A 13,816-nucleotide genomic window follows, 5' to 3' on the forward strand; every position below is an offset into this window, starting at 1 on the left:
AGCTCAGTGGGCATTACCTGGTAAAAATAAAGTTAAAATAGTTGAGCTAACTCTGCCACATTGACCGGACGTGCTGTAAGAAGTTGGCAGTACCCACACTTTACCCCACCACGGGCAATCACAGCCAAACTGCGGTGAACCCATTCGTGCTGTTGGGTGGACAGAGGCGGAGGGCGTTGTGGGGGGAGGGAAAGGATTTGGGAAACTTGCCCCGTTGTGACAACTGCCGCGCCTGGAGGTCGTCTCGGACCTGCGACCTCTGGATTGCAAGTCCGGTGCGCTGCTAACGATTAACGTCGCAGCGGCAGCTTAGTCATATATGTTAATTGATTAAATGACAAGTAATTAGGGCCTCTATACACAACGCAGTGGGCTAACTGGCTGACGAATACGAGCATTACTGTACAGGTGGCGTGTCAAGCTCAGAAAAAATATAATTATTGGCCAGTCAACCCATTACCGACAGCTCGTTAGCCGCACAATGAGTCATGCCCCCCACCTCCCCCCCGTGACTCCATAAATTATGCCCATTGGAAGCCCAGGCGATAATTCTAATCAGTAGTCGATTCTCCTTTTGTCACTCATCTCATCCACACTGTTCAACCACCACGACTGCATGTCACAGCAGCACACCCGCCCGCATAATCGCACACTCTCTCACTCGCGCGCCCACTCACCAGAACCTACTCACTCTCCCGCTCATACACCCACTGACTCACCAACTCATTCACCAACCCACTGACTCACCAACTCAGTCACCAACCCACTGACTCACCAACTCATTCACCAACCCACTGACTCACCAACTCAGTCACCAACCCACTGACTCACCAACTCAGTCACCAACCCACTGACTCACCAACTCAGTCACCAACCCACTGACTCACCAACTCAGTCACCAACCCACTGACTCACCAACTCAGTCACCAACACACTGACTCACCAACTCAGTCACCAACCCACTGACTCACCAACTCAGTCACCAACCCACTGACTCCCCAACTCAGTCACCAACCCACTGACTCACCAACTCAGTCACCAACCAACTCAGTCACCAACCCACTGACTCACCAACTCAGTCACCAACACAGTCACCAACCCACTGACTCACCAACTCAGTCACCAACCCACTGACTCACCAACTCAGTCACCAACCCACTGACTCACCAACTCAGTCACCAACCCACTGACTCACCAACTCACTCACCAACCCACTGACTCACAAACTCAGTCACCAACCCACTGACTCACCAACTCAGTCACCAACTCGCCCACCGACCCAGTCACGAGCCACACTACAGGGCACAACACTTCTCTCTTTCTGCTTCGTCCCTCGCCACTGCTCCACTGTGGAAATCCTCCCCCCCCTCCCCATCGTCTCTTCCCCCCCCCCACCAAAGACATTGCAATCACCGTGCAAATTCCCCAAATTATTACCGATTACAACTTTGACAGTGCTGTTTGCTAGTAGCCGTTTGATGTTTTTGGGCCTTTGGGCCTGTGCTCAGCAACAGTCTAAAACAAATACAGTCGACCCTTGTGCATCATCGCCACTTTCCCCATCGCAGTTTCGATATGTCGCGAGGTCGGCAGAAGAAATTAAATGGGAATATTTTGGGAGTTTTTGGGAGTTTTGCGAAGGCCATCAGACGACACGCGAAAAGTTGAGTAACTCAGAAATGCATAAAGTACATTATTGTATAATATTAATGTATTTTATATTTAATACCATAAATATAAACAATTTTTTGGAAGTTAAATTTCGTAAAAATTTAAAGCAAAGGCTGCAAATGTAGAGACAACTTAAAAAGTTTAGTAACTGGAGGTGCTCGCTTCGCTCGCCAAGGGGACCAAAACATTTCACGTCGATTTTCCAGACCGTGGGGGGGGGCCTGCCCCCCTAACCCCCCGCGATGTGTAAGGTTCGACTGTAAAGAACCCTTGCAGACATCACAGGTGCAGAAGCACGCATTCATTCATTCACTGCGGCACAACAGAGAAAGTGTCAAGGCTGTGTCAGAGCCCACAGACGAGGTGACAATGAGGCGTTACAGGCGATGAAGAGGTCGCAATACCAGAGGTGGTGGTGGTGCTGTGTCAGAGACCAGAGGTGGTGGTGCTGTGTCAGAGATCAGAGGTGGTGGTGCTGTGTCAGAGACCAGAGGTGGTGGTGCTGTGTCAGAGACCAGAGGTGGTGGTGCTGCTGTGTCAGAGACCAGAGGTGGTGGTGCTGTGTCAGAGACCAGAGGTGGTGGTGCTGTGTCAGAGACCAGAGGTGGTGGTGCTGTGTCAGAGACCAGTGGTGGTGGTGCTGTGTCAGAGACCAGAGGTGGTGGTGCTGCTGTGTCAGAGACCAGAGGTGGTGGTGCTGTGTCAGAGACCAGAGGCGGTAGTGGTGCTGTGTCACAGACCAGAGGTGGTGCTGTGTCAGAGACCAGAGGTGGTGCTGTGTCAGAGACCAGAGGTGGTGGTGCTGTGTCAGAGACCAGAGGCGGTAGTGGTGCTGTGTCAGAGACCAGTGGTGGTGGTGCTGTGCCAGAGACCAGAGGTGGTGGTGGTGCTGTGTCAGAGACCAGAGGCGGTAGTGGTGCTGTGTCAGAGACCAGAGGTGGTGGTGCTGCTGTGTCAGTGGCTCGAGGGGGGTGCTGGTGCTGTGTCAGAGATTGACAGTTATAGCCATCCTGTGAAAGCACCCCCCCCACCCCCAGCCCCAACAGCTGCAGGCAGACACAGGATGGATATTTTATTCTATTCTGAGAGACTCGTCGAATTCCTCAACTTTCCCCTGGGGGGCGGGCACAATTGCATGGGATTTTAGCTTGACGAATAAAGCAGTCCCCCCCACCCTTAGCTTCACGACGCAAGGCGTCGCGTGCGTAGCAATTGATGCTTTTCAATTTGCGGAGTTGCGACGGCCGTCGACGTTATCGCTCGCGGACGCGATTTGCCGTTCACCGCTATGTCGACGACGACAGCAGAAACCACACCGGATCGATTCCACTGTTGGAGAGTGCAATTTTGGATGAATTCGCGAAGCGTCGTGACAATTCACCGACATCTCCGGATGGGGAATGTTCACCATCATCATCGTCATCGTCACCATCAGCCGCGATCAATCCACTGCTGGATGAAGGCTTCCGAGCCGCCACTGAACATCACCAATGCACGAATTGACCTCATCGCTCCATCTCCTCCGCGATGGTGGATGTCCTCTCCCTGGCTGCCACTCTCCCCTAAACTATTCTCGACCATCTGCCATCGTCCCCCTTCTAGCCGTGACGTGTGCCCTGCCCAAGCACTCCGCTGACTTTTCTGAACACTTTAGGGACGGGACGGTAAGCATCATCTAATAAGAGCGTCAGGGTGATGCCGCTGACGATGAGAACAAAGTGTCTTTCAAAACGTCAGCAGGAAAGAGAAGTCAAGGTAAAGGTGCAGCCCTGCAACGTATTGCTCACGCGCCACCGCTGGCAGAAGGAACGACGTTTAAAGCGAGACCTCCCACCGCCGCCATTTGACCATACTTCATCGGCTGGGTGCGGGCTGGTAAAGCAGGAGGGCACCCAGGACTGTTGCAGGAATCATTCGCCACTAATGGCAATCGAATTTGGCTCACCGGGTTGCATGTTAACTGCCTCGCCTGGTATTCAGGAGGTCGTGGTTTCGATCCTGACGCCTGCTGCTGTACATTTGGAGTTGGTGTCCCTCTCTCTCTCTCTCCCCATGGGTGCATGGATTTGTCTCCAAGTCCTCTGGTTTTCCATCCACATTTAGAATCAACATCACGCATTTCAGAGTATTTGGCTGCGATACATTTCCACGTGATAAGCCACTTCGTTGAGCTGTGTCATTCGCTTCTGAAACATAGCTATACAGCACGGTGGGCCTAACCTGGTAAAATAGAATTTAAACCACAGTGCCAATGGGTTGATGTGGGGTGGGAGGTATTCCTACCCATACTCTCTCCCCCTAAACGACAGTTTAAGTCTTAAACACCCTTCTCGTCACCGTGATGAGACAGAGTATTACAACCACACACGCGCGCTAAACCCAGGTCTCTTTTCTTAACTGGAGCTGGATCATCGCTCATTCGACGTGTCCACCCGCATCACCAATTGCAGCAATTAGGCAGAGCAAGCAGCAATTTATCGTGAATTCATCTGACCGTCAGTTTTTACGCCAACGCCGCCGCGATTCGAAGGCCATTTAAGTGGCTTTCAAAATGATCTAAAACGAGCGGGGGACGAGAGATAAGGCGATGCAAATAGTATTGCGGTTTCTGTTCGGTTGGCTGCGAATTTTCCCAACGCTCGAGAGTGATGTCACTTGTTGCGTTACACCGCCACAGGCGCGCGTGTGCGCACGCTCGCACACGCGCGCACGTACACACACGCGCACGCGTGCGTACACACACGCGTGCGCGTGTGGTAAACGCACACTCAGCAGAAATGTGGAAATGTAAGAGAAGGGTTTTCAGGGGGATCGCTTTTGGCAGCTATCTCACCGCTGCGGTCACGTACACAGGAAGGTGACCGGCCGTACACACACACACAGAGGCTCAACCTCGGCTATTAATGCGTTAACAACGGACCGACGGACACAAATACAAAGATCCCCCTGAATAGCCTTTAACAGACTGCTGGGGCAAGTGCTGCGAGAGAGCGCTTATGAAGGCCGGCACTGTGGCACACGAGGGGGTGGGTGGCCAGCACCACGCCCGGCCACCTTTATCTCCCCAGTGGTGATGTTTACACACCACCCAAAACTGAGTCGACCTCGGGGAAGATCAGGACCAGTTCACATGATCGTCACCGGTGTTGGCCATGAGCGGGAATCGAACTCGGGTCGTCGGGTTCGTAGCGCAGCGCGATAACCACTACACTCCCGCTCCCCGACGGAATCACACACACACACTTCACGACACGACTACTACGATCGTGGCTACAGTGTACGGGTACAAAGGTTCCACATTGCAGGATTGTATTTTATACGTCCGGCCAGATGGTGTATTCTTGTGTCGAATGTTTCATCCTATTTTAAACCAATCATCGTCAGCCCTGATCGATTGGTCCATTCCGAGTGATCGCCCCCCCCCCCCCGCTGTGCCGTGTCCTGCCCAAGCTCCACTCTTCTCAATCGTTTGGACGTCACGAACCTGCGTGTTCTCCGATCAGCGTGTGCTCCTAATGTTTGTCTCTCGATGCTATTTTGAGACCCATCTCTCTCTCCGCGCTTCTGGGAGAGAACTTTGCGGGGTTTTTGTTCTGCGTTTTTTTTCTTCGCAAAGGGCCGCACCAACAACGCGGTACGGTTCCATTACGGTAGAAGGCGTCACGATGGCACTCCAGTGACGTCACCGTGACATCACTGCCGACGCTTTTTAAATTAAACGCCCGTTCACGTGACATCACTTAAGCGCAGTGGCCGAGTGATAATGACGTTAAAAGTAGTTGTTTTACTTTTCTACGAAACCTCAAATAATGTGATACCCCCACGACATAATTCTTTGGCAAGCATCAGCAGCATAAGGGCTGTTTGAATTTTGTGTTGCGTCCCCAGAAGTTAAATTATCGCGCACAATTGGCACTAGTCGGAGCGGCGTCTGTTTTCACAGGGGGTGGGGAAGAGGGGAGGGATTCAGACTGGGCGAGGGACACACAGAGGTCACGTGATTTACGCGAGGCTTGAGCCGATTAGGATATGCAGATGGTTATTCGAGTCGAGGTCGTCTGAAGATACAAAAAGACGTCCTTCTATAATTTGGTTGACTGAATCTCGGGGCAGAAGAGATGCGCAAACACGCGGGCAGCCCAGAGAGACGCAGAGTAACACCGAGACAGGAAGACCAGGAACACATTGGCACACACGGACACACAATTATAAAAGTCATAGACATGAAAAAATATATAAACAGAATAGACAAGTCTACACAGTAAGAATAAACATGTGAACAGTCAGGCTAAAGTGCAGTAAGACGCATTATTATCAGACACACAGATGGATACGTACATAAGATCCTGTACACACAAAGACACAGTCATACAGTAAGGGAGATAACACACTAACACAGACACTCAAACATGTAGACATACATACAACACAAACTCACTCAAACATGCAGACATACATACAACACAAACTCACTCAGACATGCAGACATACATACAACACAAACTCACTCAAACATGCAGACATACATACAACACAAACTCACCCAGACAAAGCCTACCGTACACATTAAACCAACCCACAACATCCGCCATTCGCGACGAAGTCACGGTGACGTCACCACAGAATTTGTACCAGTCTAGGTGCACTTACAGAGTACAAAGGGGCAAGTGCTGTTAGCGAGCGGCACCTATTTAGGTCGGCACGGCACACGAGGGGATGGGTGGCCAACACCACGCCCGGCCGCCTTTGTCTCCCCAGTGAGGATATTGACACACGCGCACTAGATACTCATTTGAGGCTGAGTCGACCTAGGGGAGGCCCAGGACCGGTTCATAAAATCGTCACTGGTGTTGGCAGTCAGTCAGCGCAGCACCCTAACCCCTACACGACCGCTCCCCCTTTAGAGCACACACAGAGAGCACACACAGAGAGTACACACACACATAGACCCACAAAAACACCACATACGCACACTTACGTACACACAAAAACTGTTTAACACGAATAAAACATCCCCCGTATAGCCTCAACAGACTGTCAGGGCAAGTGCTGTTATAGCGAGCACCTATTAAGGGCAGTACGGCAGTGGCCACACCCGACCGCCTTTATCTCCCTAGTGGTGATGTTTACACAGCACTGGGGAGACAAAGACGGCCGGGTGTGGTACAGTATTGGCCACTGTCGTACTGCCCTTCATAGGTGCTCGCTAACAGCCCTTTTCCGAGTAGACCAAGGGGAGGTCCCTAGCACAGACACAATCTCACACACACAGACACTCACCGACACAGACACACACGGACACGCACACACGGACACACACGAAGACACACGGACACACACGAGCGAACAGACACACACACACGGACACACACACAAACACACACACACACGGACAGACACACAGACACACACGAACAGACACATTCACACAGACACACTCTCACACACACGGACAGACACACACACAACAACACACACGGACAGACACACACTCACACACACGGACAGACACACAGACACACGGACAGACATACACTCACACACACGGACAGACACACACTCACACACACGGACAGACACACACTCACACACACGGACAGACACACAGACACACGGACAGACATACACTCACACACACGGACAGACACACACTCACACACGGACAGACACACGGACACGCACACTCACACACGCACACTCACACAGAGACACTCCAACCCTCCTCAACAGCCGCCATTCCTCACTACTCTCCATGACCGCGACGACGCAAGGGAGTTTGTACCAGGCTTGGTGGCACATCGAGACGACAAAGACGCATACAAAGACATTCACACATACAGCCAGACACTCAATCAATCCACAATCCACAACAGCACTCGCCATTACGTAACGGTGACGCGCTTGTGCCAGGCTAGGTGCGCTTCCGTAGCCGCAATCAAACAACCGCTCTCCGCCACACACACTACACATCTACACACACACGGATACAACACACACACACGGATACAACACACACGGATACAACACCCTCGCCCACAGACACAGTCAACACCCCAATCCACAACAACAGCCGACATTCACCTCCGCGACGGTGACGTCACCAGAGCGACTTGTGCCAGGCTAAGTGCACCTCTACAATACAACACACGTACCCAACAACAACAGCAGCCACCGTTCGCCACTAACACGACGACGTCACCACCAGAGCGCCTTGTGCCAGGCTAGGTTCACACACACACACAACTTCCAAGCGAGTCGCTTCTCCTCCCCCGCCACTCACTCACTCACTCACCCGCTGTCCGGGCGGCGTCTCCAGGGCCCGCAGCGCCGAGTCCGTGAGTTTGACGAGCAGCACGGAGCGCCTGGAGCCAGGGCCCACGGGACGCAGGGCCCCCCTTGCGCCCGGGAGCAAAGCGGCACCCCCCCCGTGCCGCGTCGTCCACTCGTCCTCGGCCACCGCCGTCTCGTTCCCCTGCTGCTTGGCCCTGCGCGGCGCCGCCATCGTCCCCCTCGTCCCTCGTCGTCGTTGTTGTTGCTGATCGTCCGCGGTGACGCGACCGCTCCACTCACCACTCGCTCACCTCACTCCACTCGCACTGCCCTCTGCGGACCCCCACCCCTCGCACGGAGAGGGGAGTGATGGAGCAGATGACGTTGTCACGGCTGAATTACATGACGTCACTCGCCTCACTCACTACTTCCCTCTTTCGCAATCCATCACTCACTCACATGAAGTGATGGGGAAGATGACGTAGGCCAGAGTTTATTACATGACGTCACTCGCCTCGCTCACCTTGCCTCACTCTCCCAATTCCTCACTCACACGAAATGATAACGATGATGACGTAGGCTAGAGTTTATTACATGACGTCACTCGCCTCACTCACTACTTTTCTCTTTCGCAATCCATCACTCACTCACATGAAGTGATGGGGAAGATAACGTAAGCCAGAATTTATTACATGACGTCACTCGCCTCGCTCACCTTGCATCACTCTCCCAATTCCTCACTCACACGAAGTGATGGGGAAGATGACGTAAGCCAGATTTTATTACATGACGTCACTCGTCTCGTCGGTTGACGTTCGTCATTCACACATAAGCCCCCCCAGCTCCGCCCCACCGATATATATGACGTCACTAGCAAAGTCTTAAGTTAATTGCGTCATCCCCCCCCAGCAGCGACGTGCCTTCACAGAATCCCATAGAGATCGGAAATGACGTCACGGCAGTCATCTTGGTAAAAGTAACGAATGACGTATGGGAATTTTGTGCTAAAAGGCGGAGTGCCAATCTTGATTTGAAGCTTTCGTGACTTTACCGAAAGAACCAAAGAGTATAGGCGTAATGCCGTCGACCGCTGGAAGGCATCATGTCAATCCGCAAAACGCCGTGCAAATCCGAACGCTGGATGGCGTCAAAATCAACGGAATTGAAGTTCGTGACGTCACGTCAACGCTTTGATGTGTCGTTACACTGCGTGAAAATTGCGTCATGCCAACGAATGCTTCCGGATGACGTCACAACAGGGCGTGTCATGGGACTGCGCTGCAGAACGTTAGCGGTGCTGGTGCACAAACAACATTAAACTAAAATAACTCAACATAATAACAGCTGATGTGCTATGAATAAGGGTCATTGCCCTAAACGTCGCCTATTATATATATTTCCCCTTTTAAGACCACACACACGGTGTTGTTTATTGACTAATGTGTTGTAATTGTTTTTCTCTCTAAATGATGCGGTGATGAATGGTCGAAGCCGCTTCAGAGTTTTTTTTTACTTGTGTTAAACCAATACTGTAATATTTTAATTATTCACTCAGAGAATCCGGTGTATGTGAAAATTACTTTTGTTTTATTTGGATTGGCAGATGTTTGAAGGAGACAGATTGGCTGCTTTTCTTTGCGGTAATTGAAGCACATCAGGCGATGACGTCATTCGATGACGTCAATCGAGGTAAATTTGAGTATAAATAAGTGCGGACGTCACCATGAACTCCGAGAGGGACCTGTTGCCACGATGCCCCGAGTCGTACCACTCGGTTAAGAAAAATGGGGGTAAATATTGACTGCCATTTACAATTACTCAAATGAATCCTTTAATGAAAGTACTAATATTTTCTTCTTAACTGATACATCTATACTAATGTTTATATAAAAAAAAAACTGTTTAAAATATTTCAGTATTTATGTTATCATGGCAAAGTGTTTTTGGTTTCGCCCTCCCGTCGGCTGCGCTAATGGACTCGCCCATTCCACTGCTCCAGCTGGAGATGACGTCACAGTGACGACGGGGTTTTAAAGGGAAGCGCGGTTGCCTAGCAACGTCCACGCGTCTCTTTAAATGGAAATGTGACGAAGCTGACGATTTTCCGCCCTCCTGCCCTTGATCCGCCCCCCCCCCCTAAAACATACTGAAGTATTTTTTTAAACACATCCCATCAGAAACAAGACCTTCTGCGAAGTGCGTCATTTCCGCAGCATTTGTTCATTCAAATTCATTCATTGGGCATTTGTCTAATGGAAAACTAGACCGGTTTCGACATTAAGTGTCTCATCAGCAGGCAATTCAGGCAGGCAGTGCTCAGTAAATACTACTAAGTCAATACGAATCTATAAAACTACTTTGTCAGTACAGTAGATAACAGTACGCAATCTTTACAGCCTACGCAGTCAATACAGTATATAAACAGTACTCTGTAAATTACAGTACCCAGTCTATACAGATTATACTTTGCCAGTGAATAGACCATGTCAATCGTCCTCCCTCTGTAAAGTCAGTCTATAAATAGCTCTCGGTTCATACAGTCTATACACGGCACTCAGCCCATACAGTCTATAATCAGTGCTCGGTCTATAGAGTTTACAATAATCGATCCATACAATATATAGACAGGACAGTACCCGGTCCGTACAGTCTATAATGGTACTCGGCCCATACAGTCTATAACAGTAATATGTCCATAAGGGGCCGTCCATAAATGACGTCAAGCACTTAGGGGGGGGGGGGGGGCAGACATTTGTGACGAGGTGTGACGAGGGGGGGGGGGGGGTTGAGAAATGTGACGTCACATCACAATAGTTTAAAGCGATTTGAAGCATGTTTAATTTTGGGGGGGGGGGGGGTGCAGAGCTTTGTGACGTCATATTTGAGGGGGGGTCTGACTTTTTGTGACGCCGTGTGACGAAGGGGGGGGGGTCAAAAATCGTCAAAAATCGCGTGACGTCATTTTTGGACGCCCCCTAAGTATATAAATAGTGCTCGGTCCATATAATCGATAAACAGATTTGCAGCGCAAAGCGCTAACCACTGCGCCACCAACGCCACGAACACACACACACAAAGCCAAATATCCCCTGCATAGCCTTAACAGACTGTAGGGGCAAGTGCTGTTATCGAGCAGCTGAAGGCCGACACGGCACACGAGGGGCTGGGTCGCCAGCACCACGCCCGACCACCTTTGTCTCCCCAGTGGCGATCTTTTTACACACCGGACCAGGTACTCATTTGAGGCTGAGTCGACCTAAGGGAGGCCGAGGACCGGTTGCTGTCATCTCCCTGGCCACCGCGTCTGAAGAGTGGGCGCAACGGCCTTGGTTTGGCGTGTGAGGCAAAGCTGCGTGTTCCACTGCATTAGGCAGTCCCTCCAGAAAAACGCGGAGTTTTTTGATGATTGTTGCGGGCAAAAATCGTTGATTATGCGGCACGTTTTCTTAAAAAATGCGATGGAATATGCGGGATATTTATGCAATTTTATGCGATTAAATTGCGGGAACTTGCAAAAATTGCGGGAACTTGCAAAAACTGCGGTTTGATGAAAAAGAGAAAAAAAAGTGATTCCCCCAACACCCTATTCACTAGGCTACTACTTTAATGTAAAGAGTCATTTCTTATTACTTCCTATGATAAGCAAGCATACTACATCACAGAAAGTGCTGGGAATATTTAAGTTCTCATCTTGTTCTATTTCAGACCTTAACAAACAGATGGCTCAAACTTACAAAACATTGAGTCGAACAAGTTCTGTAGCTTTACAAAATGAATATGCTACAACTTCTGTAAAAATGAATAAATAAAATATTAAAAAATAAAATGTGTGCTTCCTGTTTTACAGAGGTAGCTATGCAAAATAATTTGCCCCCACTGTCATGTAACACACTGGGGAACTGCTTTGTGCGGTCTTTTGCGCTTATGTTTGTTGGCAAATGAGAAAGATTTGCGGGCTTCATCATGGCTTCATTGGCATCGCGGGGTTTGCAGCTTTTCAATGATGTCGCGTAATGAGTGACGTCACTTCATAACGTTCCCATGGCAACAGGGGAAATGGCTGCGCTTGTGTGAAGTAAACGCAACATTTTTCAACTTTCTGCTAAGATATATGTGACTTTTTGCAACGAAAATGCGGGGATTATGAAATCATGCAAGCCCGCATATTTTGCGCGCGGAAATCTGCAATTTATGCGGCGAAAGTGCGGCGTATTTGAAAAAACGCGCCCCCCGCATAAATATGCGGACTTTGGCTGATTTTGCATGAAATCTTGCGATCGCATAATCGCGTTTTTCTGGAGGGACTGATTAGGGATCATCATTGAGTCGAAGTCGGCAGCCCGCTGAGCTAACGGTATCGTTTAAATAGACAACCCCTTTTGTCAATGCCGTGGGGGCTATATAGCCATACCTCGCCACGCTGGTCAACGCGGGGCGGTGAGCACGATGACCATAGTACAGGTACACCACCACTTAATTGCGCTGCACTCTGCTGGCCCGCCACGTAGCCATGTAGCAGCCTGGTGATGGTCACTCTTCCGAACACGATCCAGGTCTCCACCTTGCTCAGCTCTCGAGGGACCTGGAGATCGGACGCATTTCGAGGTGATTTGGTCACCTAGACGTGATATTATATGGGTCCTCATATTCATTGGGGTTCATCAGTTATCCACGCTAAATACTGTACTGCCAAACATATCCCAGAGTGTTCCCTAATCCGCGCAATTGTTAGGAATCATCAGTGCGCCATATCGAGACAGTTCAGATTGTTATGAATGTCAACACAGCCCAGAATGGTAAATGAATCCTCATCTTCATTGTAAACTGCCAATAGACTACAGCTGAAAGTTGGAGTGAGAGTGACAGCCTCATCATTTGTCTCCTCCTCTTCCTCCACGCATGGCCTCCTCCTCCTCCTTCCGCCGCCCCGCTCTCATCTCCCTCCTCTCCTCATCCACAACCGTATGCAAGCAGCGAGAGAAACCCGCACTGGAGTTTCGATATGCGGAGCCTGGAGACTGGAGCGCGGATCCTGGAGCGCGGATCCTGGAGCCGCCGAGATAGATTCGTCTGAAGGCTAAGTAGTCGGTCGTGTCGTCAAAAGTATGGATTCTGGAGTGGGGATCTAGATCCTGATTTTGAAATATGGATTCTGGATCCCTAATCCTTGATTGCGGGTGCCGAAACGTGCAGCCTCGAGAGTGTGGGGAGCGGTGACGCAGTGGTTAGCGCGTTGCGCTACGAACCCAACGACCCCAGTTCAGCTCCCGCTTACGGCCACCAACACCTAATGGCGCATATCTGAACCCGGGTCTTGGGCGTCTTCTATGTCGACTTAGCCTTAAATTAGTACCTGGTGCGGGATATCTTTATCCTCGTGTATGAAATAAGTACAGTATATGTGTACTGTCTATGTATGTACTGTGTATGGTCTGTGTATGTTGCATTGATTTACTTTGTGTGTATGATGTTTGTATGCCATATATGTGTATGCATGTTATATTCATGTAGTGTGTACTTACTATGTGTATATGTAGTCTGTTTGGTGTATGTAGTGTTTGCGTTGTGCATGTAACATGTATGCAATGTGTATGTAGTATGCTTGTTGTGTGTGTTGTATGTAGTATGTATATTGTGTTTGCTATGAATGTAGTGTGCATGTAGTATGCATGTTGTATGCATGTTAGTGTGGAGGTTATACGCATGTAGTATGCATGTTGTGTGCTATATGTATGCAGTGTGCATGTTATATGTAATAAGCACGTGTGATGTATGTAGCGTGTATGTTGCATGTGTGTAGTATGCACATTGTGTTGGATGCTGTGTTGTACCATAGTGCATATGTTGTATGTATGTAGTATTCATGTTGTATGTA

At 49.9% G+C, this 13,816-nt stretch overlaps 1 protein-coding gene across 1 annotated transcript in view; it reads right to left on the bottom strand.

Moving 5' to 3' along the window:
- The window catches only part of LOC144935401 (uncharacterized), a 32,485-nt gene extending 24,202 nt beyond the window's left edge, over nucleotides 1-8,283 (bottom strand). The window contains exon 1 of the mRNA XM_078861994.1: nucleotides 7,964-8,283. Within this exon, the coding sequence (XP_078718120.1) occupies nucleotides 7,964-8,173 (210 nt within the window). The 5' untranslated portion in view covers nucleotides 8,174-8,283. The remainder of the gene's footprint in view (nucleotides 1-7,963) is intronic.
- Nucleotides 8,284-13,816: the final 5,533 nt, after the last annotated feature.

The sequence above is a fragment of the Lampetra fluviatilis genome, chromosome 13, assembly GCF_964198595.1.
Source record: "Lampetra fluviatilis chromosome 13, kcLamFluv1.1, whole genome shotgun sequence".
NCBI classification, from domain to species: domain Eukaryota; kingdom Metazoa; phylum Chordata; class Hyperoartia; order Petromyzontiformes; family Petromyzontidae; genus Lampetra; species Lampetra fluviatilis.